The sequence below is a fragment of the Tasmannia lanceolata genome, unplaced genomic scaffold, assembly GCF_043159265.1.
Source record: "Tasmannia lanceolata isolate RefF3 unplaced genomic scaffold, GAP_Taslan_0.1 ptg000002l, whole genome shotgun sequence".
Classification (NCBI taxonomy): domain Eukaryota; kingdom Viridiplantae; phylum Streptophyta; class Magnoliopsida; order Canellales; family Winteraceae; genus Tasmannia; species Tasmannia lanceolata.
The window spans coordinates 30,125,894-30,151,584 of NW_027518679.1; the positions used below are offsets into that span (position 1 = coordinate 30,125,894).

Consider the following 25,691-nt stretch of genomic DNA (forward strand, 5'->3'; position numbering starts at 1 on the left):
GAACCGGGCCCACTCATCTAACGCTAGTATGATCCAAACCCCTAGATTTCTTACACCATTCAGATGACATGAGCAGATTATTGATAATGGCATTAAGGGGTGCAAATTATCCTCCGGGGTGTGAATTTATCATCGCCCAAAAAAAGGCTATTGATAATGGCATTATTATGTTTTAATAATTGCACTAATTTAGATTGTCTTTTATTACTTAAACAGCTGCCAAAGCCTATTACGGGGGGTTAGTCGTGCTGGATTTTAAATCACTCGTGTGCTTCTTGAAATTGTCCATGACTCTTTGGGGACTTCGACTTTGAATGTGCGGACACTTGGGACTCTTGAGAGCACACGGACTTTAATGGCAACTTTTTATAGTCACACGAACATTAAAACTGCATGTTAGCCATCAACAGGGTTAATGTTCAATTTTTACTACTACCCTTTGGGTTTGTGGGTTGGATTAATGGATCTAAATAATAGTGTGCATTTGTGGGCCCCACTAATGCCCCTAAATAAAGAAAGATTTAAGCCTAAGTAGTGGGTAAAACTTATTGGAATCCTCAGAAACCCAAGTTAAAATATTGCCCACTTCTCCCAGTAGCTTTATTAAGTGCTTAGCAAACATTTTCTTTTTTAGTTTTTGAATGGTGAACCAAACATTCAAATGAAAGGTGAAGCAAACAATTTCTAACATGATTCATACCTGTTACTATGCAACTACGCTTGCATACCTCCACCACCCAGCTTGCATTCACAATGAAATTAATTGAAAAATAGCATGAACTCACTAATTACTTGGGTAAAATCAAACATTGAACAAGCTGCTCAAAAGATTTAAATGCACATAGCTAACTTGCTTACGTCCACAGTGAATTAGTTGCACACATAGCTAACTAGCTTACATCCATAGTGAATTAGTTGCAAAAACTTGCTATTTTCTTGTGCCAAAAGAGATTGCAAAGTTAAAGATCTTGGTGGATTCGAACCACCATCCTCTTGAGAACGTTGCGTTCAAACCTCATTTCTCAAGTGCTTTACCATTTAAGCTAAAGATCACCTCTTGAACAAAATATAAGATATATGGCCTAGTGTAAGCTATATCACCAAAAAAAAAAATCAAGTTCACGAGACTTGTTTACAGGAAAGGTCGAAGTTCTCATGTGCACGCATTTTCCCCATTCATTTGTGATGAACATGAGGTTGCACTAGGCCATGAGGGCTGAATGGCTTTTGGGTTTTGCAAACCATCTGAAATTTACATCCAAATAGATATAGAAAGAAAATAAAACAAATAACCCAATTCAATTTCACAATCTGAAGCCTTATAAAGAGAGATGGAATGGGAACAAAGGAACCGACCTTAGCCTCTAACAAACTTCGAATTTTGTAATGAGTTTAAAGAGGAAGACAAAACAGAAAGTGTGGGAAAAGTCATCTTTTAACAAGGTTGAAATTCAAATAAACATCAGTCCCATGAGCACACACAAAGCAATCTATATCTTTCAGCAACAGTGGAACTCTATAGAAGTTACTATTAATGGCATGGGATTGCATAACATGTGAAACTTCAAATTTTATAACAGGTGAAATTTAACTGGGCCACAACATGGGATGCATGTTATAACTGTTTAACAGCAATCCCATGCCCAGGTTATGTGATTGCTGGTTGCACAATAGGTTACAACATCAACAGCACATGACTGGTTGTCAAAATCTAAGATGAAACAAGGCCTTAGCAATCCGTTTTGGAGTCAAATTATGGGTTTTGGACTCACAATCCGCTGTCAAAATCATAAAGAACAGGGCCTTAACAATAGAAAGCTCTAAACAGGAGCTATATGAGAAATTTTCTGAAGGGCCTTTCATACAAGTTTAATAGCACTCGTCATAAATTAAATACAGTTTCAAAACGAACAGAGCCTTGATAAATGAACAGCTACATCTATAAAGACAACAGATAGCACAATAAACCCTATCGGGTTTTGAGAAACGGATGGAGAGGTGACTCTTATTTGTGGGAGGTTTCTGAAAGGGAGTGAAAATAGAAGAGAGGGGGAGTGAGGAAGGAAGAAGGCCGGATGGGGTTTTTGCAGAAAGCTTTGTGTGGTAGACACTGTAGCATGCTAACAACCAACAAAATAGAGAGAGTAATATACAAAATACCTTTTCTTGTGGGTTTGGTGGGGAGGGAAAACCCAACAGGAACTTTCTTGTGATGGTGTGGAGGGAAACGAACCAGAAACTCCTCTTGTGATGGTGCGTGTAGGGAGAAGAACCACAAAAATCCCTCTCCACTAATCTCCGTACGGTTCACAAAAGAAAGAATAATTTCGTCATTTCACTACTCGAGTCATGAAGCGGATATTTAATCCGCCAACCAAGGGTATTTTCGAAATATCTACCAAAAGCGGGGTTTGTTTAAATGCTTAGAAAAAGGCTATATATAAAAAATCCAGAGAATCATTTTTTCTCGCGCCGGTGGAGATTTTCCGGCAAGAATTAAAGTAAAGAAACTGCTTCACCCTTTCTCCCCCAAATTCGATCTGAAAAATCTCATTTTTATTTCTTCAGTTTCAACCATTCCTCCCCAAACAAACCCAGAAATCAATTTCCCCGGTTCTTCTTACACAGATCTGGAAATTTTTTTTCCTTCTTCAAGATGGGTTCAGAGTTAATTTATAGAGGCCACGAATCCCCACCTGTCGCCCCCCTCTACTCCCAAAAACCCCCAAAATTCTCCATCTCACGCCCAATCCACTACATCCTCAAAGAACAAAGACTCCTCTTTGTCCTCATCGGAATCTCAATAGCTACAATAATCTTCACCCTCTATCCTTCCTCTCCAGCGCACGTTAGCCATCACCCTACCATTTTTCCGAATCTACCCATACACCGAATGACGTACGAGGGATCAGTCTTCAACCCTAGTGGGGATGTTTTGGTAAATTCGGGTGGGAAAGTACCTTTGGGTCTGAAACGAAAGGGGCTTCGGATCGTGGTAACCGGTGGAGCCGGTTTTGTCGGTAGCCATTTGGTTGATAGGTTGATTGGACGTGGCGATAGTGTTATCGTGGTTGATAATTTTTTCACTGGGCGGAAAGAGAACGTGATGCATCATTTTGGAAACCCTAGGTTTGAAATTGAAACCCTAGTTTCTTTTTAATTTTTTATTTACTATAAATTTTGATGAGTTTTTGTATAGTGTAAGCCCTTATAGTATGATCCGAACCGTACATTTGATGGGCCACAGCGTATATAGGTTTTGTCCCCAAAAAAAATCATTTTAATTGGATGATCCTAGCACTTCGATTCGATTTATAGAGGAACTGCATAGATCGAAGGGTTGGGATCATTGTATGTTAGGGACACCATTCTCACCCATCAAATGGACGGTTTGGATCATAATGGATCATACTATGGTGTGAGCGATATAGTACTTTTTGAAAAATACTGGACTGTACGGGCCTACACGGCTACACGCCATATAAAATCTCCAATAGGATGATCTAAACCGTCCATTTAATTATTGCAAATAGTTTGTGAATCAAAGTCATTTCCATAGGATGATCCCAACCCTCCGATCAATAAATGTTTCCATAATAAGCTATTCCTCTATAAATCAAAGGGCTAGGATCATCCTATGGAAATGATTTTAGCGGTTGTGGCCCATCAAATGGACAGTTTGGATCATCCTAGTATAAGCAAAACACTGGACTATACGAGCTTACACCTTATAAAATCTCTAATTTTTATATAGTTCGAAACCCAATCTAACTGAGTTTATATATTATCAATAACAGGTTTGAGCTTATTCGGCATGATGTGGTCGAGCCGATTTTACTCGAGGTGGACCAAATCTACCATCTTGCGTGCCCGGCCTCGCCCGTGCATTACAAGTTCAATCCCGTCAAGACGATCATATCCTTTTGAAAATTATTGTGTTTTTGGTTTTTGGGTTTTTTTTTTTTGTTTTTGTTCTTGGTTGATTGATATTTTTGAAGGAGAATTAGGGTTAGGGTTAGGGTTTTGGTTATCCTTGATTGTAAGTGGGTTTCTTCAGCACAAGACCAATGTGGTGGGCACGCTGAACATGTTAGGGTTAGCAAAGAGGGTTGGTGCACGGTTTTTACTAACGAGTACGAGCGAGGTGTATGGTGATCCCCTGCAACATCCTCAGGTTGAGACTTATTGGGGGAATGTCAATCCAATAGGTTACTCTCTCTCTCTCTGCAAAACAATGAAACATACGCCTAACGAAGGGGGCGCACGTTAGTGATAATTATGGTGTTAGCACTAACGTATGCCGGATGCGTGAGGCTGGGTGGCTCACTCTCTTAAACAAGCTTGACACGACTCGCGGCGCACGTTAGTGAGACTTTGCTGTTCTCACTAACGTACGCAGGACGCGTATGTGTATGTTTTGTCCTTCATTTTTTTATTTGGTTCGGTGGCCCCCCAAGCGCACTTTGGCAGAATATCGTTTGTCATGTGGGATATTTTTTTCTCTAGACGTAGTGGCATTCTGGTTATTCTGAGTAGATTCCCGTCCTAAGCTGAAACAACACCCTTTCGGTAATTGGTACGAAGAATGGGAATCTGAGCGAGGTTCTTCTCGACCGGTATCTGACACACATCGTACATTTGTCTACCGGAATCTGACACTTATTGCCGGAATTTGTCTTGTTAGGTGTTCGGAGCTGTTACGATGAAGGGAAGCGAACGGCGGAAACTCTGACCATGGATTACCACAGAGGAGCTGATGTCGAGGTAAAACATTCACAACATATTTAGAGACCCCCTTTTTTTATAGATACGCCCCCTCCCTTTCTATTATAACCGAGGCTTTAAATCTCAGTTTCAGTATAAGCGAAATGTTTCGTTTTCGGACTGAAATCATGTAAAAATATGATTATGATTTCATTTATTTTTTTTGTATTTCGACCAAAATATCTAAATTTCGGCTACTTCGGTGGAGTGAAAATTATAAAATTTCAGTCTACATTTTTTAAATTTTGGTGGAAATTTTGTAAAAAAACCCAAAAAATCAACCGAAATTTTGGTAAAATTTGGGCGAAATCTCGTAAAGAAACGGCTTCATGTGAATTTCATTTCGGTTTATGCCGCAACTGAAATATTTCGCTATTTTCAGCTAGAATTTAAAACCATGATTATAACACCCTTTTATCAGGTGAGAATTGCACGTATCTTTAACACGTACGGCCCCCGCATGTGCATCGACGATGGTCGAGTCGTCAGTAATTTCGTGGCCCAGGTGGGTTTTTCTTCATTTCTTATAATTTTATTTATTTAATTTTTATTTATTTATTCATTTTATGAATTTTATCAACCGTCCGATTCAGGCACTGAGGAAGGAGCCTCTGACGGTTTATGGCGATGGGAAGCAAACTAGGAGTTTCCAATACGTCTCCGATCTGGTGAGTTCTTTTTTATTGGTACGACGCGACGAACTGAGATGTGTATAGATAGTGTTACTGTTAATAGTCATTTCAGGAGGGGGTATTTTGGTAATTTGATGTTCATTTTGTCTCTCTCTCTTAGGTGGATGGTCTAATGCGACTAATGGAAGGAGAACACGTGGGACCCTTCAATCTCGGAAATCCTGGGGAGTTTACTATGCTGGAGCTTGCCGAGGTGACAATGACACTTATATCCCTCTTATTTTTTTTAATTACGGTCATGTCCCAAAACTGATTATGAGACAAACTCACCTTGTCTTTGATAATAATTTATCAACATGTTAAAAGCTATTACAAGTCCGTCCGCCCCTTTTGATCACCAGGAACACCCCCTGTCAGTGTTTGTGGCAAAGGGGCATTGAATTTTTCTGACATAAGTACAACAGCCCCTCTTTAGTCATTGATACACTGACGGGGGGGTGTTCCTGGTGATCAAAAGGGGCGGCGGATATATCATTTCCCCAATTAAGAAAGAAAAGACAAGGTGTGTTTGTCTCGTTATCATAACATGGTAGAACAAAGATCAGATCCCTTATTGAAATTCAAAACAATCTTTCTTAAAATGACTATCTTGTCCCTCAACCTCAGATGATTGTCTGATGACTTGTTTTGGATTTCAAGAATTGATTTTGACTCCAATACTGATTATTGGACTCACAATCAGTTCTTAAAGGCTGCTGATATTCCCACTACTATGTTTTGATAATGAGATAAACTATCCTTGTCTTTTATTGTTAACAAGATGTTGGAAGCTATTGCATTTCCGAAAAAGCTCTCAGCAGCCAATTAAGAAAGAAAGGACAAGATGAGTTTGTCACATTATTAAAACATGATTGTGCAAATATCAGCAGCGTGTTAGTTTTGGATTCTAAGAACCGATTGTGTTTAAAACTGATTTTTGGTCTCATATTTATGTTTAGGCCTGTTCGTTTAAGATTATGACAACAGACAGTGAGTGCCAAACTAAATATTGGACTCAAAATTATGTTTAAATTTGAGTCCATTAATCATTTTTGGCATTCACAATCAGTTGTCATAATCTTATACGAAGAGGACCTTAATTTTGAGCCCAGTAATCGGTTTTGAACTCACAATTGGTTCTCAAAATCAAAACAAACAGGGTAGAGAAGTTCTTAAAATGCCACATTATCAATGGCCCTTCAGCTTGTCAGTGGAGGTGAGGAAGGATAGGTATCCATCTGGTCATTAATGGAGGTTGGAAGGCCTAATTTGTTAGGCCTGTAAATTGCCCGGAGTGCCCTGCCCTTATCCATCTCCAATTTACAGGTGGTACAAGAGACGATCGATCCAAACGCCCAGATCGTATTCCGACCGAACACCGAGGATGACCCGCACAAGCGGAAACCAGACATTTCGAAGGCGAAAGAACAACTTGGATGGGAGCCCAAAGTCGGCCTCCGACAGGGACTCCCCCTCATGATCTCCGACTTTCAGACGCGCATTTTTGGTGATCACAAGGATGCTGCCATTTCATCTTAATTTTTGGATTTGGAGAGTCCCTCATTGCTTACAGTTTTCAATCTCATGCTGAATTCTCATCTCTGTTTCATCTGCTACTTGTTTCTTTCTTTCTTGGGTTTTTGTAATATTTTTTCTCTTGTCCATTTACTCTGTCCTTTTAAGCATTATATCATCATAAATAGAAAGTTTTAGCAGTAAATGTATGCATATCTCCGTCCCAGAAGTAAACTCCCCATCATTGCAAAGGAAGAGGTGGGGAGCATGTTCTAAATGCCTTTCCATGTTTGGCCCATCTCATTAAATGATGAGAACTTTTTTAACTTTCATCCTTTCCCATTTTCATGACCTGTTCCTCTGATCTTCTCCTTTGTCGATCAATTCTTGGAGAGAGAGAGAGAGAGAGAGAGAGAGCCTTAATGCTCAACTTATTTTGTCTTTTGGCAGGCCTAGATCATCCTATTGGGCTGTTCTCTATGAGGATAGCAAGCTGGGTTCTCTATGAATTGAATAGGCTTGCTATCAAGGTAATCAATCCCAGGGGTTTATTCAAGATGAAATTATCCAGGCAAGGAGCCAAACTCAGGAATAGCTTGTCCAAGGATCTTTATCTGCGTGAAGAAACAGCCCAACATAGCCATAGCTTCATCGCACATGACCGTGGATCCAGACCGTTGATAAACGGGCCATCATACACAAATCTCACCAACCAACAATCCTAACCATTGAACTCCTCATGCAACAAACCCAACTCCCAGCTCACTTTATATTCTGACTGACTAGAAGCTACCTCTCCTTGAGAGAGCAAATACAAGAGAGATATCCTCCTGTTATCGATCCCTGAATGATAGAATCTTTGTAGAGCGTAAGCCTTCCTTGCATTTAGGGACTTACAAGAAATATTCACTGTAACATTTGGATTATGGTCCATCCACAATATCTAATAGTCTCAATCACCATCACAATTTCTGAAACAGTGACCTATCAAAAAAAAAAAAAAAAAAAAGTAGAGCTCTCTACTTCTCACTATCTCCACCTTCCCTTCTTTTCCACCACAAACATCTACTAAACCAAATTCCGACCATGTAGCCGCCCGACCTTTACAGATCCTCTTCAAACTTTGCTTTCTCAAAGTATCCAAATTGCGTTTGTCAGCCAGCCACAGATGGCGACGACGTAGAGCGTCTTAAGTAAACAATCAGTCAGCCTCAACGCAGTGACTTCCACAAAAACGCATAGGGATTTACTAGGGTCCATCGCAAAAGGCATTTCGCGGCTGGTCTGTCGCATTTCAGACTAGCCACCTCGTGAATGGAGAAAACGCATAGGGATTTACTAGGGTCCATCTCCATTCACGAGGTGGCTGGTCTGAAGTGCGACAGACCAGCTGCGAAACATGTCTCTGTCGATTTTTTGGACTCACAGCCCATTCCAGATCTTTTCTTTCTTGTGTAAAAAAGATCATTTTTTTAGTCTGAGGCTCAGTAAATCCGAGATTATCAGCTAAGAAAATGTATAAAAAAATAGTACCATGCATTATATCCTAACAGTAACAGACAAATGACTTGTAATTATTAAGGGGTAGATTGGATCTCCATTGATACCCTTTAGATAGATAGTAATTTTCTTGTGAGACTGAGTAGCAAGACAATCTTGCATTGATAATGGAAAATGATCACAGGGAGAGCCTTTGTAGACCAGAGGCAAATATCGGACGGTATTCATATAGCTAATGAAATCCTCGACTCGGTGAAGAGAGATGCAGCAAAGGTTTGATTGTGAAAATCGATATTGAAAAAGCCTATGACCATGTGGAGTGGAATGGAATGTCCTGGACTATATCCAACAAAAGATGGGGTTTATTTATAACCTGCTCGATCAATGGGCTTTTATTTATAACAGTATGCCAATATGTTCCTTGGACCGACAAACTCGGGGGATATCTGGTTTATTAATTTCCCTCACCAATGGCGGGTCCCTTATCTGGTGAAGATTGGAGAGGGTCAAACTCCTTTCGGTGGGCCGTGGTATGTAAATCACACCGATCTAAGTGATCAAAACCCTTCAATCAATGGATCAATGTGCTCTGATATACTGTTTTTACACCATGGACATTTGAGGGGCCCACTTGAAGAACAATTTCCAGTCACTGAGGTTGTGCCTATGAATGTAAAGATTTTGGGATGCTCTTATCTCCCCATTAAGTAGTAAAGTCCTATTAAGACTTTCCTGTTTATTTACACCATGCACATTTGAGGGGCCCACTTGATGAACAACTCCGGTCACTGAGGGTGGGCCCTATGAATGTCAAGATTTTGGGATGCTCTTATCTCCCCATTTAACAGTAAACTCCCATAAAGATTTTCCCATTTATTCTAAGGCTCTCTCAGTATCTTGGCTTGCAACTTGGGTCGGGTTTTACCCATGGTTTAAAATTTCGGTTTCGGTAACCGTTTCGGACCCCACAGAAAACCGAAATTTCGGAAGAAATTTTGTAGCAATTTTTTTTTATTAAAAAAATGGCAGTAAAACTAAATTTCGGACCGAAATTGGTAATTGGCGAAATTCGGAATTTCGGTTGGTTTTACCTAACCCACATCAACCCGACCCAAGAAAACCATGGGCCTGGTTTAGGAATCTCGGGTTTTTTTTTAAATATACCAACCCGACCTGAGATTTTTTCTAGCGTAGGGTAGGGTTATGGAAAACCCGACCCGCCCGACCCGAGTTGCAACTCCACGTTTTGTGCCTTTCATTTCCTTCGGGACAATTTTCTAAATTAAACGTTATCAATCCATGCAACAACAATAATTTCTGGCTCCTAGAACTTCTTAATGCAAGTAGATTTAATAATGGAGATTAAACTCATTTTAATGTGGGAATAGTGCATGTACATAGATACACGCCTATATGAGTGTTGAGTTCTTATCATATATAATTCGCACCCCTGTAGGATAATTCGCACCCTTGTAAAGCAGGGCATTTGGCAGACGTTTACGCTCTTTAAAAACAGGAGCTATCTTCGCTTAAGTTGATTAAAGAGCCACCGATTGGTGACTTTTTGTGAACCCCGCAAAGGTGGACCCGCTATACTAACCAATCGGTGGCTTTTTAAGCCACCTTAGCAGCTGCGCAGGAACACTTTTCTCTATCTATATTTCCCATTCTCTTTTATGTTTGCATTTGATCCAAGATTTGCTTGGTTTTGTGCATTTTATTTATTTTTCGATAATTGTGAGTTTTTCTCTCTTGGTGTCATTTTGCCCTATTCAAATCCTGATCTTCTGTTGTTTCTTTTATTCTTGATTCTAAGTCTTTGATTCTTGATTCTGATTTCTATCTGTTTTTAGTGGGCTAGGGTTTAATGCAGTAGTGGAAGGTCTAGATCAGATCTAGGGTTTTGTGCAGTAATGGAAGTCCTAGATCAGATCTCGGGGATGCCATTTGCTGAACTTGTTTTTCACCTATTTGATAAAATGCAGGGGATTTCTGAATGCTTCAGTTTTCTTTTGTTTTAGTTTGTTTTCTTCTGATAAGCTATGTATTTAAGGAAATATTGGAACATGCTTTTTCATAAAGAAACTAGGTTGTATTTCTCTAATTAACATAATAATTGGAGTTGTAATTTTGAGCCCCATTATATTAGTTTGGTTCTATGTCATTTGGATAATGAAATGTGTCATTTGTACAAGTTCTGATTTTTGTTTTTTTGCATGTTAGATAAGCTTAATTAATGAAATCTAATGTTTATTTGTACAAGTTCATTTGGAGAGCCTCCTATCGTTCCTCTTCATCCCATGCCGGACGCGGCCGCAGAGTTTATTAACCAGCTTCTTGGAGAGGAGGGCTTCAGCCGTAAACCAGTACTTTAAACCTTTTGAAGTTAATTTAGATGAGTTAAAAATACATAGAAAGAGATAGCTGTTTGATCTAAAAGATGGTACCTAACAACAACACATAAATAGCTAAAAATAAATTAAATGATAGTAATATATCAAAGCTTTCTATTTGCCGCTTCAATTAAAAAGAGTTTCAACTAAGAATAGTTATGCTGCAGTTTGTAAACAATGAAAGAAGAATCATATGAAAAATGAGAGGAGAGGAAAATAGAAAATGAGAAAGCAATCATATTTATAATGGCACAATAAAAGGAACAAACTGAATACAATCAAAATTGTGGGGCTTCCCCCCCAAAAAAAAAAAAAAAAAAAAACACAAATTGAATCTAGTTCTATTTATAGGGAAGTACATGTGCACTACAGATAATGTCATTCTATTGTTTTTGAGGTGAAGATTTCAAAGAAAAATAATTAATAAAATGGTTGTTATTCATCCCAATTCTTCCATCCAGAGAAACCACTCATTCCAAATCAAAGATCCAATTTTCGTTATATTGCCAAGCAATACATCAAGCAACTGATTGGTCTGAGCTGCTTGCTCTCTCCAACTCTTCCATCCACCAACATCTTTAAATGTCTGTGGACCCCGATCCGTGATAGGCGGCGAGGGAACGGGTCCCTAGCACCCTCTCTGGATCATCCACGTGAATGGAGAGCTCTACCAAGGAACTCTCGAAACGGATGCCACCCTCATAGCATAGCACGAGTGGCGATATAAAAAGAAAGAGATATGTCTCGATCCGGAACCGAGGTTCGAAACCGAGACATACCTAAAATAAACTCAGAGTCGCCATCCATGGATATACCATGGAACCCTAAAATCAAATCATCTGTGCAATGGATAACCAGAAATATATATGGGTTCGTGCCTGGTTACGAATGAGGAAGGTCTGAGAACACCCCCAATTCGTCCGAGTGCAAGCACTTGGTCTCTTATGCCATTTATTATTAACTCCAAAGAAGTTTGGGTAAAAATCATGTGAAATGGGAACAATCCTCAGGAGTCGTCTACCTAAGCATGCATTTCCTGAGGATAAAAATAATAAACACATATAAAATAAAATGAAAGAATGTGTCACCTAAGCATAGCTAGGTTATGAGTGACATGCCTAATAGGTGTCTAAGTTCTGATGTGCAAACACATGCAAGCTATAGCTAAAAGTATAGGATCAGTACGAGAAAGTAAGAAAACACATCAAAATATGTAATAACAACACAATAAATCCTAAGACTCTAAAACATTAGCCCGAGTCTTCGGATGATCTGGTATTCATCCAAAGAAGCCTACGTATCCCCGCCTCCACGAGAATCAAGGCAACGTAGTTCTTCGTGCTTCGTGCCTATTCTAAGCTATGATGCCTAAGACACCTAGCCCTCTATCCTAGACTCGATCTAAAAGACCGGACTAGTTATTAAAGTTTCTTGTACGATTATTTAAATTCCAGTGAATTGTGAATTTTTAGGACACCCTATATGCCATAACTAAATGCATGTTAGCCCTAGGCTAATGTAAGTGATTCCTACAACCTATGTGTAACTAGGCTGTATTTCCTAAGAAAAACCAAAGGTGGACTAGCGTATCCTATTCTAGTCATCACTCGGCGATGAGGATCGCCGACTGACCGGACGGAAGCACTCCTATAACTCTAGGACAGACCCCTAACTCTAAAACAATTACCAACAAGCACACAACAAAACAAAGATCAAAACTTAACTCTAAACTCTCTATCTAGGACAAAGTCTTAACTCTAAAGGAAGAGCTTTTCGAAATCAAATGCTGTTTATTCAAAAAGGTTTAAAACGCTATTTACAAAAGTTTGGCTGGACTTGGGATATAATCCCAAGCTGCACTACGTACCTCGGAAGACGATCAACCCAACGTAGTTCGAAACGAACTCTCTAACTACTAATTCTAAAACACTCAACACTTTAGGCTTTTTAAGGTTTTTCAGATGTTTTTTCGTATTTTTAAAGTTTTCAAAAGTTTTTGAAGTAAAGAGTTTTCACCTTTTTGGTCAAAGACCTAAGGGAAAATACAAAGCAAAACCCTAGGGCCAAACCCTAGGGCAAATAGGGGAAACCCCTAAACAAGACAAACTAAGCTAACGATGACAAGAAAAAGATCTATGATCTCAAAAGGCAAAGCTACAATGAGACTGGGCTAGTCTCCAAAGAAGAAGGAATGACAACAAGACTAAGGAGAAACTCCTTACTAACAGTATCAAAGAAGACAAATGAGCCACAGACTCTCTAATACTACAACTTAGAGGAGGAATGAGTCAAAGACTCCCAAATAACGCCAACTAAAGGATAAATGAGTCAAAGACTCTCTAAAAGAAATGGAAACACGAGTCAAAGACTCCACTAACACCAACTAAAGAATAAACGAGTCAAAGACTCCCTAAAAGAAAAAGAACATGAGTCAAAGACTCCACTATTACCAACTAAAAGATAAATGAGTCAAAGACTCTCTAGAAAAACCAATAAGAAAAAGATTGAGTCAAAAACTCTTTAATAACAACACCTGAAAGACAAATGAGTCCAAGACTCTCCTACAACACTACTGAAAAGACAAATGAGTCAAAGACTCTCTAATAACGTCACCTAAAAGGCGAATGAGTCAAAGACTCTCTAATCAAGGCTGACTCCTATGCGAATGGACTATCGACTAAGGAGAAGCTTACAAGCAAAAGGAATAAGAGACCTTGTGCATATTTGGCAAAGGTAAAAATACCTAACCGGGCCGGACAGCTACCTAGCCCTAGGGTGCAACAAATGTGCAACCCAATACCCATAAGGGTAAGGGTATGAAGCCAAGCCGAGTAGGGTGTTCTCCCAAAATAAAAAAGCACACAAAGAGGACTAACGAGAGAATGAGACCGGGCGGGTCTCCCAAACACACACAAAGATGGGCTCCAAGTAACCTTATCATTGCCCTCAAGGGGTAAGCAGGGCTAAGACAACTAATTGACCAAATTGGTCTCTAATTAACAAAGGAACAAACTGAGGTGCAATCTCAGAGAGGATTCTACAAATGAGGCTTGCCTCCAAAGGAGGATTGCCTAACGAGACAGAGTATGTCTCCTAGTACAGGTTCTAGTATCTAAAGAAGTCTAAAAGACTGCGCTAGTCTACCAAGAGAGCAGAAAAGAGCTACTAGGCAATCTCAAATTTCCATTCAATTCTTATACAAACAAATCAAGTACTAAGCAAAGAAAGACTTATAACTAAAGAGTACACAATCTGTAATAATAGCAATCATAGAATGATAAACAACATTAATTAGTCCAGACCAACCGCTGGATAGCCTAATAAAGCAAAAAACAACATTAAACACTTCTATGCCCAACCACAAGTACCACTGCCCCAATATGGGGGTGAAATCAGATGATGCTAAAGTAATCATCTGATATCACAAATACACATGATAATATTTCTAAGCCCGCCTTGAGATCAGACAGTACTCATGTCGATAATATCGAATAGAGTAGTCATCTGATCTCCTTCTTTCCTAAAACAATTTATTTAAATAAAAGACAAGTTTATGAACCTCAAGAGAGTCTCACCTGAACACCATTTATTACCGTCTTCAAACCCTAACTCAAAGCTTAGTACAAGAGAAGAATATTAAAAATTTTAACAGATTATACAAATGCATGCAATGATATTTCTGATTTTTATAAATTTTGATGCATAACAGGGGGCATATCTGAAAGGTTGAGTAGGCCTACTAAACAAAAGAGGGGAGCGCTACTTAGATTGAGCGAGTCCCCTAAAGATGGGTTTGGGCTGAGACAAACAAAAGGAAAATGCATGATCTCAGAACATCATCCAAAATCACGACCATAAAGTGCAGAAAATTATAGGACAGCAGATTTGATTTTTAACTCAACCAAATCACATTTATAAGGCAATGAAATCCATAGGACAACAGTTACACTCCAAATGACAGCAGATATGATTTTTAACTCAACCAAATCACATTTATAAGGCAATGAAATCCATAGGACAGCAGATAAACTCCATAGGACAGCAGTTATATTCTAAAGGACAGCAAATATGATTTTTGACTCAACAAATCACAGTCATAAGGCAATGAAATCCATAGGACAGCAGTTACACTCTAAAGGGCAGCAGATATGATTTTTAACTCAACCAAATCACATTTATAAGGCGATGAAATCCATAGGACAGCAGATAAACTCCATAGGACAGCAGTTATATTCTAAAGGACAGCAGATATGATTTTTGACTCAACAAATCACATTTATAAGGCACTGAAATCCATAGGACAGCAGTTACACTTTAAAGGACAGCAGGTATGATTTTTAACTCAACAAATCACATTCATAAGGCAATGAAATCTATAGGACAGCAGTTACATTCTGAAGGACAGCAGATTCACTTATACAAAGAACACACAAATCTCACATGCACCTGTACATACGCATACATAGATACATGCACAGCGCACTTATGCATACAAATGTATACACGCTCATACAGGCACATATCCACGCACTTATAGGCACACATGTGTACATACACACTCATACAGAGATGAACTGCTCATGTTCAAGGATATTCCTAAAGCACGCAAGTATATAAAAGAAAATCAAAAACATCCTTTCTTTTCAAACGAATGTCCTTTTATTTGTTATAGTACAACACAAGACTACATAAAAAAAAATAATGCAAATAGCTTTACCTTCTTATGTTCTGAACCAACATTCATATCAAAAGAAAATAATAGGGAAACATAGCTAATGGTTAGGCCCACCTTATAATTAATATTATTGACAAAATTCCTCTTTGACAGTGACAATGAATGGCAGTAAATATCAAATAAACCACCTTCTTGCAATTAAGTATACCAAGTGAAATGATACTGTAATTTCATTTCCAATCCACATTATGAAACCAATATTCTCATGCTCCTAATCATTTTTGGAATTATTTGATAATCAATGATGCATACCTTGTAGTAGTGTTATCACGTATAATCCAAATCTAATGCCTAACATAGCAAAATCAATAACTATAAGTGGTCACAATAAGCAAGCCAGCTACCTAATTTTTCAAGAAAATAAGCCCCAATTTAGCAACCATGAACTTCCCAGAAAATGTCTTAATGACCTCATTTTCACAAACTGCTCTCTTCTACTACAACAAGTTATCTTGAAATACCATTCAAAATCCTGTTTGTCTATATAATTATGGAAGAAAATCTGTTTACCACTAAAATTTCATTCATTTACTCATCAAGGTAGCAAAACAGAATCATTTTCTGAACAAAATTGCTTAGGCAAATCAAAGGTAATTAAATAAAAGTCCTGTTATAACGCTATTATGTACATTACACAATACTTTTACCAAATCAATTTCATGAAATCCTTCAAGGAATTACATATGTTAACTCTGATAGAAGATACACCAATAAGAACCAATAGCAACGATAGATCTACCATGAATTAAACAATTAACTAGAGCCACAACTATTCTCAAAAATAGTATGCAATAGAGGAATGCCATCAGAAATTACCTCAAGATGCTCTGGAATAGTGCGGATCTTATCGGATTTCTTGAGCTCTTGTTGATTGAACACCAATTGAATACAAATGCTTTAATTCATACCAAAGCAGCCAAATCTGAAGTTTAAACACTCAACAAATAGTAAAATATCTAGATCTCACTCATTCAGGCATAGCTCGAGCTAGGGTTTGAAATAGGAGCAAAAGGGAGATGGCTGATCTTGCTTTCTAGCTAAGAAATGGCAAAGAATAATCATATAATGTCCAAAGAAAAGAGAAAGTCCGACTAAGAATGGCCGGATTCCAACAAGAAATCCAACGGAAGAGACGATCGTTCAGATCTCTTTCCCCTTCCCTCTCTCTCTCTCTCTTAGATCTGATTCTTTTTCTTAGATCTATTTCCCTTTCGAATTTGAAACGAAAATGGAAACTAGGTTTTGAAATCAACAGATCTGAGATCTAAAGTTACAAACTAAGATTTTCGAATAAGAACAGATAACAGATCTGAAGTTTTGAGCATAAACTGTAGATCAGAAATTCTAAGGATCAAGAAACTCGAAGATATCAAACAAGAGATCTCTGTTTGAAAGACATAGTGATCTTCGTATGATGAGAGAAGAAAACAAATCATCTAAGCTATACAGATTGCTAGAAATCCTATAGGCTCACCGGAGGTACCTTCTGACCGGAGAAAATCGTAGATCGGAAAATGATCGGAAAAGAAAGGTGATCGGAGAAGATGATCGGCGAGGGAAGAAAATGAAAAGAGAAAAACCCAACTCTCGCTCTCTGTGAATTTTCTTCAACGAAAATTAATAGTCTCCCTCCGATTTTCTTTGATTTTTGCTTATATATCAAAATGATAGAAATGATATTGGCACCCCCGATTTAATAAGCGCACAAAATTGATGAGCGCACGAATCGGCTTCGTCTCAGACGAGCTAATTCACCCCCCTTTACATATAAATGATATATTTGCCTCATTTACTCCCATGGACAACCCCCCTTTTCAGATGATTCAACCCCCTTTTAGCCTGCATTGCGCCCACTATCTTGACCTGCTTACTAAGCAAACAAGCTCGGATTTCAACGAAATTTTATGGGGATCTACGGGGGACCTTAAGCTATACTGGGGTTAAATTTGGGGTACCAGCTCACTTATTTGATGAGGCTTCGCCTAAACAACGCGAACTCGGGTCCAGTCAAAATGGGGTGTCTACAATGTCCATCCACACACTGCTAATAGATAAATCTTTGAAGCTTTTCTCCACTTAGCTTTTCTACACTTTTGGGTCATTGAGAAAGGAGAGAGCATGCTATCAAAAGTAGCTTGAAAGGAGACCAAAGAAGGCTATCAAATGAACAGTTTTTTTTTTGAAAGGTAACAGTAACAATATATTCCAAGAAACTATGATACAGGAAGAGGGACAAGATGTCCCAAAAACAAAAAGAGTATCAAGTGGTCAACGCCACTACAGAGTTAAATACAACAATATTGTCCTGAAGGACCACCCCTTCTTTCCCTAAATGATCAGCCAAAGAGTTTGCCGAATGCCTTTTATGTTGTAGGGTCGGCTGTAATAGTTGCTCTAGATCCCGAATCTCATCAATCTCCGGAGCACGACACCAAGGGCCACCACGACGGTTAGATGCCCAGGCAATGACATATCATTTGCACTCAATTAAATGAGGTTGTTCTCCTTCCACTATTAAGGATCCCAAATTGTGAGTGCGAAGCCATTGAAGGCCAAATAGTAAAGCTCTAACCTCCGCCTCATTTGCATCACAAGTTCCAACTGGACCAGAGAAAGTCATAATTATCTGCCCCTCTGAATCACGAAGCACCCCCCCCCCCCCCCCCCGATCCCTGCAGGTCCAGGATTTCCCATGGAACTGCCGTCAAAATTTAATTTGAGAGTCCCCACATTGGGTGGTGCCCATCTCGGATTGATAACGCTTACACTTCTCTTCTCTGACAGAACCGTAATACCATTTCTGAGAATATGTGAGGTTTGGTAAGGTATATCCCCTCTACAAGAAACCCAAAAGATTATCACGATGATGATCAATAAGCTAAGATTTCGAGCCGATCTGGACTTGTCATTAAATATTCTATTGTTCCTTTCACCCCACAGAAACCAGACTATCGCAAAAGGGATAGCAGTCCACAATTTCTGACCAGTGCATCCTATAAAAGCACGAGGCCAATTTTTTAAAATTTCTGAAATACTATTTTGCATAGCCCAGGACATACCGAAAAATGAAGAATCCCCATCCAGATGGCAAAAGAGTAAGGGCATAGTAGGAGAAGATGGTCTAGAGTTTCCATGTTCTCTTTGCATAAAACACACCAACTTGCTAGACTAAAATTCCGCCTCTGCAACCTTTCACAAGTATTGATGCATCTGTGACGTACTATCCACGCAAAGGCAGCAATGCGAGGGGGAATGTGTGATTGCCATATCCTCGACCAGTTAGGTGCCCGATCATTCTCCTCGTCTAGATTCCGAAAAAAGCTTCTCATGGTGAAATCACCTTCAGATTCAGGAATCCATATCCATTTATCCAGTAAGGAGGGTGACATGTAAGTATTTGCCAATAAAGAGACGAGAGATGCAAAGGAAACTGCTTCATTATCCTTTTAACAGTTAAGATCAACCGGACCTGGGACCCCACTTTGTGAGTCTTCCATCATGTAGAACCTCTAAAGTTTCAAAGTCAAAATTGATAACAAACCTGAAGATATCTACCACAAATAAGTAAACAAATATTTTATGTAGTAAAAAAGAAAAAGGGGTAAGAAAGAATGAAAGAAACTGAATTGAGGACTCAACACCAAAGGCAGAGATAGCCCTGCTATTCAAATTGTAAAATGAGAGAGCTGTAAACAAAAGAAAATAGTCTTACCCAGATTTTTGATGAAACATTGGAAATCAGAAGACACGTTCTTATCTGTCATACCATACCGCCATATAGAAGAGACGAATGGCTACAAAACCCATGGATACTGAAATGCTGCATCATCTTCAATGCTCTGTCTGTGAAAAAAAGAAAGAAAAGCCTCATCTCAAATCAAAGAGTTGCGCTAAAAATTAGATAGAGAGGGAGAGACAGAGAGATCATAAGGTTAAAATTAAATAAACTTACATAAGATGGGAAACTATTGTCATTGAGAAATGACTTCTTTCTACTATAAGTCTTGAAGAATTTGCAACAAAATCCACATCATTGATACAATAACAGAAATGAAAATGCCAAAACATTAAACAAAAAAGAAGAGAACTGAAACGGTGATAAAAATGCAAATATGAAAATGACCATAAATAAAACTGGTTTTGAAATAGAACCAGATTTCCACCAATCTGTTAGCATTGTAGGGTGTTGCTATGGACGGAAATAGATGGAAACTTCGGGCCTCAACTCAGCAACGGATGCCCAAGGATCTCACCACTCGCTTAGTTTCCATCTCTAACAACTTCACATAAGAAAATAATCAAATAAATAATAGAAAGTTTTATTTTAGCGTCTTAGCAGTAAAATTGCCAACAATTCCAACACATGCCAGTGCAAGCATCTAAACCTGTAAAAAATATGATGGAAATTACCTACAAAGTTGGTAATGCACGGGTAATGAGATCATATGGTTATGGAGTAGCCGATGCGCTAATGCACTGGTGGTGTGGGAGGTAAAGATGAACTATAATAGATATGCTCTGTTTGGTTGCTTGTTTTGGGGGGATTGTAGGAGTTTCAAATGCATGAGATCTCCTAGAGATCTCCCCGAAGCATGTTTGGTTGTCATTTACACCTTTGATCACTAGACAACTTCTAGACATCATTATTGGTTTTTATCCTAGGTGGCGGAGATATTCCCCCCCCATAATCTTCTCCCCTTTTTTCACCAAAATGGAGAAATTTGTTGGGGGAATTAGGAGAAATTCTTGTCTTCTCTCTCTCTCTCTCTCTCTCTCTCTCTCTCTCTCTCTCTCTCTCTCTCTCTCTCTCTCTCTCGTACTTTTCTCTCTCTTCCACCTATATTTTGATAATGATACCCTACATCTTCCGCTAATTTTCTCGCGCAACCAAACACTACTCGCAAATCTCCCTCCTAATATTCTCCCCATCTTCCATTCTTGTCTAATTCTCTGACTTATTTTTCTCCTATTCTCCCAGCCATCTACAAGCAACCAAACATAGCAAAAGGAATAATAATCGTTTCGAATTTTAAGGTTGGTTTTAATTAGGAAAGGAATAAAAATGATCAAATGAATTCTCTCAACTATTTTTGTTGCTTGGAAAAAATAGTGGAAAAAATCCTAGAGAATTTCAAAGAAAATTGCTCACTTTGAAACATATTAAAAGAAATCAGTGAGAACTAGAAAGAAAATTAAATCCATAAGAAGAAAAGAAGACAAACCACATAGTTACTAAAATTATGGGAGGAAGGTGGAAATGCTAGGAAAATGGGCAATTGAACCGTAAATATTCATGTCCTCAAAAAAGAATTATTGATTTCAATAAAACGTATAAACAAAGAGGACACAAAAGAACCTCCGTGATGGGAGGACTGTGGTGAAGAAATAATTGTGTTGTTGTCGTCTACGCGGATAAACTCTCAAAAAGCGGAATAAAATTGATAGATATTTTAGAGAACAAATCAAAGGAAGCAACTAAACTATGATCCTAGAGAATTAGGGTTTTACTCAAAGACTGAATTCATACCTTGGTTTTTCGTAAGAACAACGATGAAGGGTTTCTCTGCAAGAACACAGAAAAAAGCAAAAGGCAAGGTTTCTCTGTGAGGAGGTGTGAAGGAAGAGGGTGTTTGGTGTACCGTTTGAAATAGCGTTTGAAACACCCTTTTGCAAAACGGCGTTTTCATGTTTGGTTGGCCAGCAGATCAAAACGGCGTTTTAAACGGCAAACGGAGGTATCGTGTGTTTGGTTGCAAATGCCCCAAAACGGAATTTTAGTGGTAAAATGACCAAAAAGGGCATTGTTTTAGGGAAGTTGCAGAGAGAGAGAGGGGGGGGGGAGGGGTTATGGCAAAAAAAAGGTGTAAAAATGGGTTTTGGTGAGGGCAAACACGTAAAAACCCATAGCCCAAAAACTCCGTTCAAAACGGCGTTTTGCAAACGGACCTCCCCCCCTCCATTTGCAAAACGCCGTTTTGAGGGTTCAAAACGGTGTTTCAAACGGTGGCTACGCACCCAAACACTCCCAAATGGTGTTTCAAACGCCAAACAGTATTTTAACGGTACGCCAAACACGCACTAAGCCGATTGTATAGGATATTTTTTTTAATATATTAAAAGCAGTTTGATAATAGGATTGGGAAGAGGTAAATTAGGAGTCTTTCTATTTGGAAACTTCATAACAAATCCAAATTGTACGTTGAAAATTGTATGCCACGTTGAAATATCCGAGCCTTTCGGTAGGTGAAACGTATCGAATTGAGGAAAGATTAAATTAAATCTATATATTGCGCCATGTAGATTCGACAGAGGAAGCTGAGGGCTGCCACATCAGCGGTGAACAGTAAACCCCCTTCCTCTTTGTTATATATAAACTTCTTTTTCATATTTGTCATTGGATGTTAGGTTAAGAGTACCCTCCAAGTACCGTCAAAGTGAAAAGAGAGCAGCTCTCAAGGTTACCCAGACCATTAAAAATAATAACAAAGATCGTGAGTGAGTAAACATTCAATAAGTGTAATTTTGTTTGTTGCTAAAATTTCAAAATTCTAATGCTTATACAATACACAGGGGGAGGTCACACGAAGACGTACATATTATTTTTGTTGGTGTAGGATTTTGACGGCTTCGAATTTGGCCACAAGAGGGATTCCAAGATCGACAATACCCGTCTCCAAAGCTTGGAGAATGAGAAGACACATTGAAGGTGTTGTTGGAACATGGACGCGAAGGTAGTGGTGAGAGTAGCATACTGAGAAACACATTGAAGGAGTTGCAACATGGACACGAAGGTCTTGGTGAGAGTAGGATGACCAAGACCGCTTGGAAGAAGAGAATGAAATTAGCACGATTGAAGTAGTAGGAATTGTGGGGTTTTTGTTCTTGTTTTTTTTTCGTATGTATCTAGCATTAAGTAAGTTAGAACTTAAGAATTTTGGATGAATGTGTAATGTAGTGGTAAAGATCATTACTATCTAGCATTAATGTACTTTAAGTTTCACTCTTAAACTTTTGTTTTAAACTTATTGAATTGGGTTGTCATTGTTTAGTTGGGTATGATTTGGTACAATTTGAATTAGCGTACCACAATCCCGAGCACTTATCCAGAGGCTAACAATGAATTACGTGAAACCTACTAATAAAGCAAAGAGGCTTGCCCACGTGGTTGAGCTCATTCTCCTCTTCCCCTCTCCTTCTGGCAGTCCACTTATATATGATTTGCATGCTCATTAAAGACATGGTTGACATCAATATGAATAAACACTCGTATCTCACAATGAAGAGGTGTTGCATATTGCTAAACTGATTGGATTTTTCATGTTGATGCTTACTTCTTCCTGTAGATGCTTGCTCTGCAAATGGTTTTTCATTGTTTATAAGCATTTATTCAAACTTCGTTATTAACCAACACGCCTACTCCTATCTTTAGTAAAGAACCCTAATCCACTTATGAACACCAGAGCAAGTTCTAAGGATCTCCACCATGTCATCCACATGGCTTTGCCTGGGGGATAAATGGTTTGGGGAATGGTATATTCTTAACATTTTCTTCTCTGGGGCACCCTCTTTGTAGTGTAAAAAGAGTAGTCATAAATACACTAGAGGGGGTGGTCCGGGGAAGAAAGGGGGTGGATATATCACTTCCAAATGGCATCATTAACCAACTAGCCCTAACTTGTAATCTTTTGAGGATAAATGCAATTGAAATACTGAGATCTTCCCCTTATATGAACACAATTTAAAAGAAAGAATGAAAAACAACAAACGTTCTTATTGTAATCAACTTAAATTACTACAACTAGAAGAAGGGAACACCAGAATTCAAGATGGGAGGCAAAAGAAGGGAATTAGATTTCTTCAATTTCCTGCAGAAATGGTGTTACATATGAGAAAAATCAGGTAGACAGTCTTCAACAGTTAAAACCCGAGTTGAAGCAGCAATGTATAGACAAATCAAACACAGATTAGTTTAACCCCTTAACTGACCCTTTAACACAAAATCTGGACCTAGAATCCAGTTTTCCCATCATCTGTACAATGGCCCTGGACAATATTTGGGTGATGATGTTTTCACTCGTGATTTGACATAAAGTTGCCCATTTTTCACATCAAATCAAGTTATAAGGGGAGTGTGCACGTAATGCAAGGGGAGTGAAAATATTTTCTCCCTAAAATAATGTCCAAACCCTACTACCTCTACCAACATGCCCTTCTTTTCCCTCCTGTGTGGGTAATCTGAAATATATAGTTCTTTCCCCTGTGTAGAGGGACTGAATGTTAGAGGATTGATCCTAACCCTCTATAGATCGGAGGGATAATTTTTGGGGCACAACCTATTTAGGCTATGGCTCATCTAATTGATGGTTTGGATCATCCTACGGTGCAGACCATACCGTACTTTTAATAAAGTGAGGAGTGTGATCATCAAAATACAGTAGTGTTGATAACATTTCCCGTGATTTATATATAATTAAAGCAAAGGTTGCTATGGAACAAGAGGGGTTGATTTAACCCTTTTTAATGACGAGGCTCATCATATACCTCAAAATGCAAATAATTAAGCTAAATTTGTTTTAATCTTTTAGATTTACCTCATATATAATAGCATCTTAAAACTGAAATCTAAGTTTTCTTTAAATTTAACAATTTACTCACTTATGTGTCTATCTTGCTCAAAGGCAAATGACACCGTCATGAATCACTTGTCAACACTTGGGCCAAAAGTATGTGTTTGTTATATCCACTAAAAAAATTTAGCTTACAATAAGTGATGCATTAAGTATAACATTACATTCAATAATCCATGTTGATTATTCTGAGTAGAGTCATGCACTTCTTGACTCAATAACCAGTATTTTTTAATATAATTTACTTGTGAATTAAGTAAGAAGTCTAAATTGTCTTGATTATATACTAATAAAACACTGCTAGAAAACAAATTAGTAGAGATGATGCATTCAATATAGGAAGTACATCCATTTCACCACCTTGATTCCGTTCTTTTTTTAACCAAATGCTGGAATTGGGTGGAATTAGAATCAGATTCCGATTCCAGTACCTTATTTTGGCAATGCCACGTCCTATCTATTTCCTCATGCAAAATGGTTCCCACATAATCCTCCAGCGTGCCCTTTCTTTAGCTGGTTATAGTAGTATCCTTATTTTTGGTAAATAAACATCAAAGCCTTAGATCTTATAAGATTGGCAAAATATTTTGGGAGATCTAGCATTATCTACACCCCACAAATATAAATACGTACCCTCTCCCTATCCAATTCCCATAAGAAATATAAGAAAAAAAGAAAGATGGCCTCTCTTCATCCCTTCCTACTTCCTCTTCTCTTTCTACTGATCAATCCTTTCTCTGCTAGAGTCACTCTTGCTGATTTTGTAGAGACCGTCTGCAGCCGCACCAAAGAACATGACTTTTGTGTCCCAGCTTTACTCTCCGATGCCCGTTCCTCCACCGCCGATCTACCCACGCTTCTTCAAGTCACTATCGACCTAGTGGTTGCTAACGCGACCGATACATCATCACACATCTCTAGTTTGATCAGTACTTCTACCGATCCTGTGTTAAAATCTTACCTTGATTTTTGTTTAACTCAATATCAGAGTATCATCATTGAGACTGATAAGGCTAGAAGGGATTTTAACGAAAAACGTTATGGCACGATAAAGCTTGACTTGAATACCATAGGTTTGTTGTCTACTGACTGTACGAATGAGTTTGGAAATGACCCGCCTCGTGTCTCGCCAATATGGAACAGGAATGTAAATATTTTTGGTCTTGAACAGATTGGCGAAGTGATATCAGTTCTCCTTGTAGGATCATCTTGACCATTGCTCATTTCAAGCTTTATGTAATAATCTCTCTCTCTCTCTCTCTCTCTCTCTCTCTCTCTCTCTCTCTCAATCAAGAATAAATGAGTTGGTGTTATTTAATCATTCATACTTCAGAACTTCCCCTCACGTGTGGCCTTTCTTTTTGTTGGGTTGGTTGTACACGTGGCACATGTGGCCCCTCTTTTGGGCTGGCTATACACGTGGATTTTTAATATTAAGGAGTTGTTATGTTTTTAACCCAAGACCTTTTAATAGCACGGTTACCAT

The 25,691-nt window shown here is 38.6% G+C and overlaps 2 protein-coding genes across 2 annotated transcripts; both read left to right on the forward strand.

Annotated features, from left to right (window-relative positions):
- The first annotated feature begins 2,443 nt into the window (after positions 1 to 2,443).
- LOC143861113 (UDP-glucuronic acid decarboxylase 2-like) lies at positions 2,444 to 7,159 on the forward strand. The gene is made up of 8 exons (XM_077372058.1): positions 2,444 to 3,129; positions 3,798 to 3,915; positions 4,061 to 4,208; positions 4,685 to 4,764; positions 5,186 to 5,269; positions 5,358 to 5,432; positions 5,557 to 5,649; positions 6,762 to 7,159. The coding sequence occupies exons 1-8, from the start codon at positions 2,657 to 2,659 to the stop codon at positions 6,972 to 6,974; spliced, it is 1,284 nt and encodes a 427-aa protein (XP_077228173.1). The 5' UTR covers positions 2,444 to 2,656; the 3' UTR covers positions 6,975 to 7,159.
- A 17,725-nt stretch (positions 7,160 to 24,884) lies between these two features.
- LOC143890482 (pectinesterase inhibitor-like) lies at positions 24,885 to 25,418 on the forward strand. Its single transcript, XM_077395188.1, has one exon. It carries the CDS (start codon positions 24,885 to 24,887, stop codon positions 25,416 to 25,418), a length of 534 nt encoding a protein of 177 aa, XP_077251303.1.
- Positions 25,419 to 25,691: the final 273 nt, after the last annotated feature.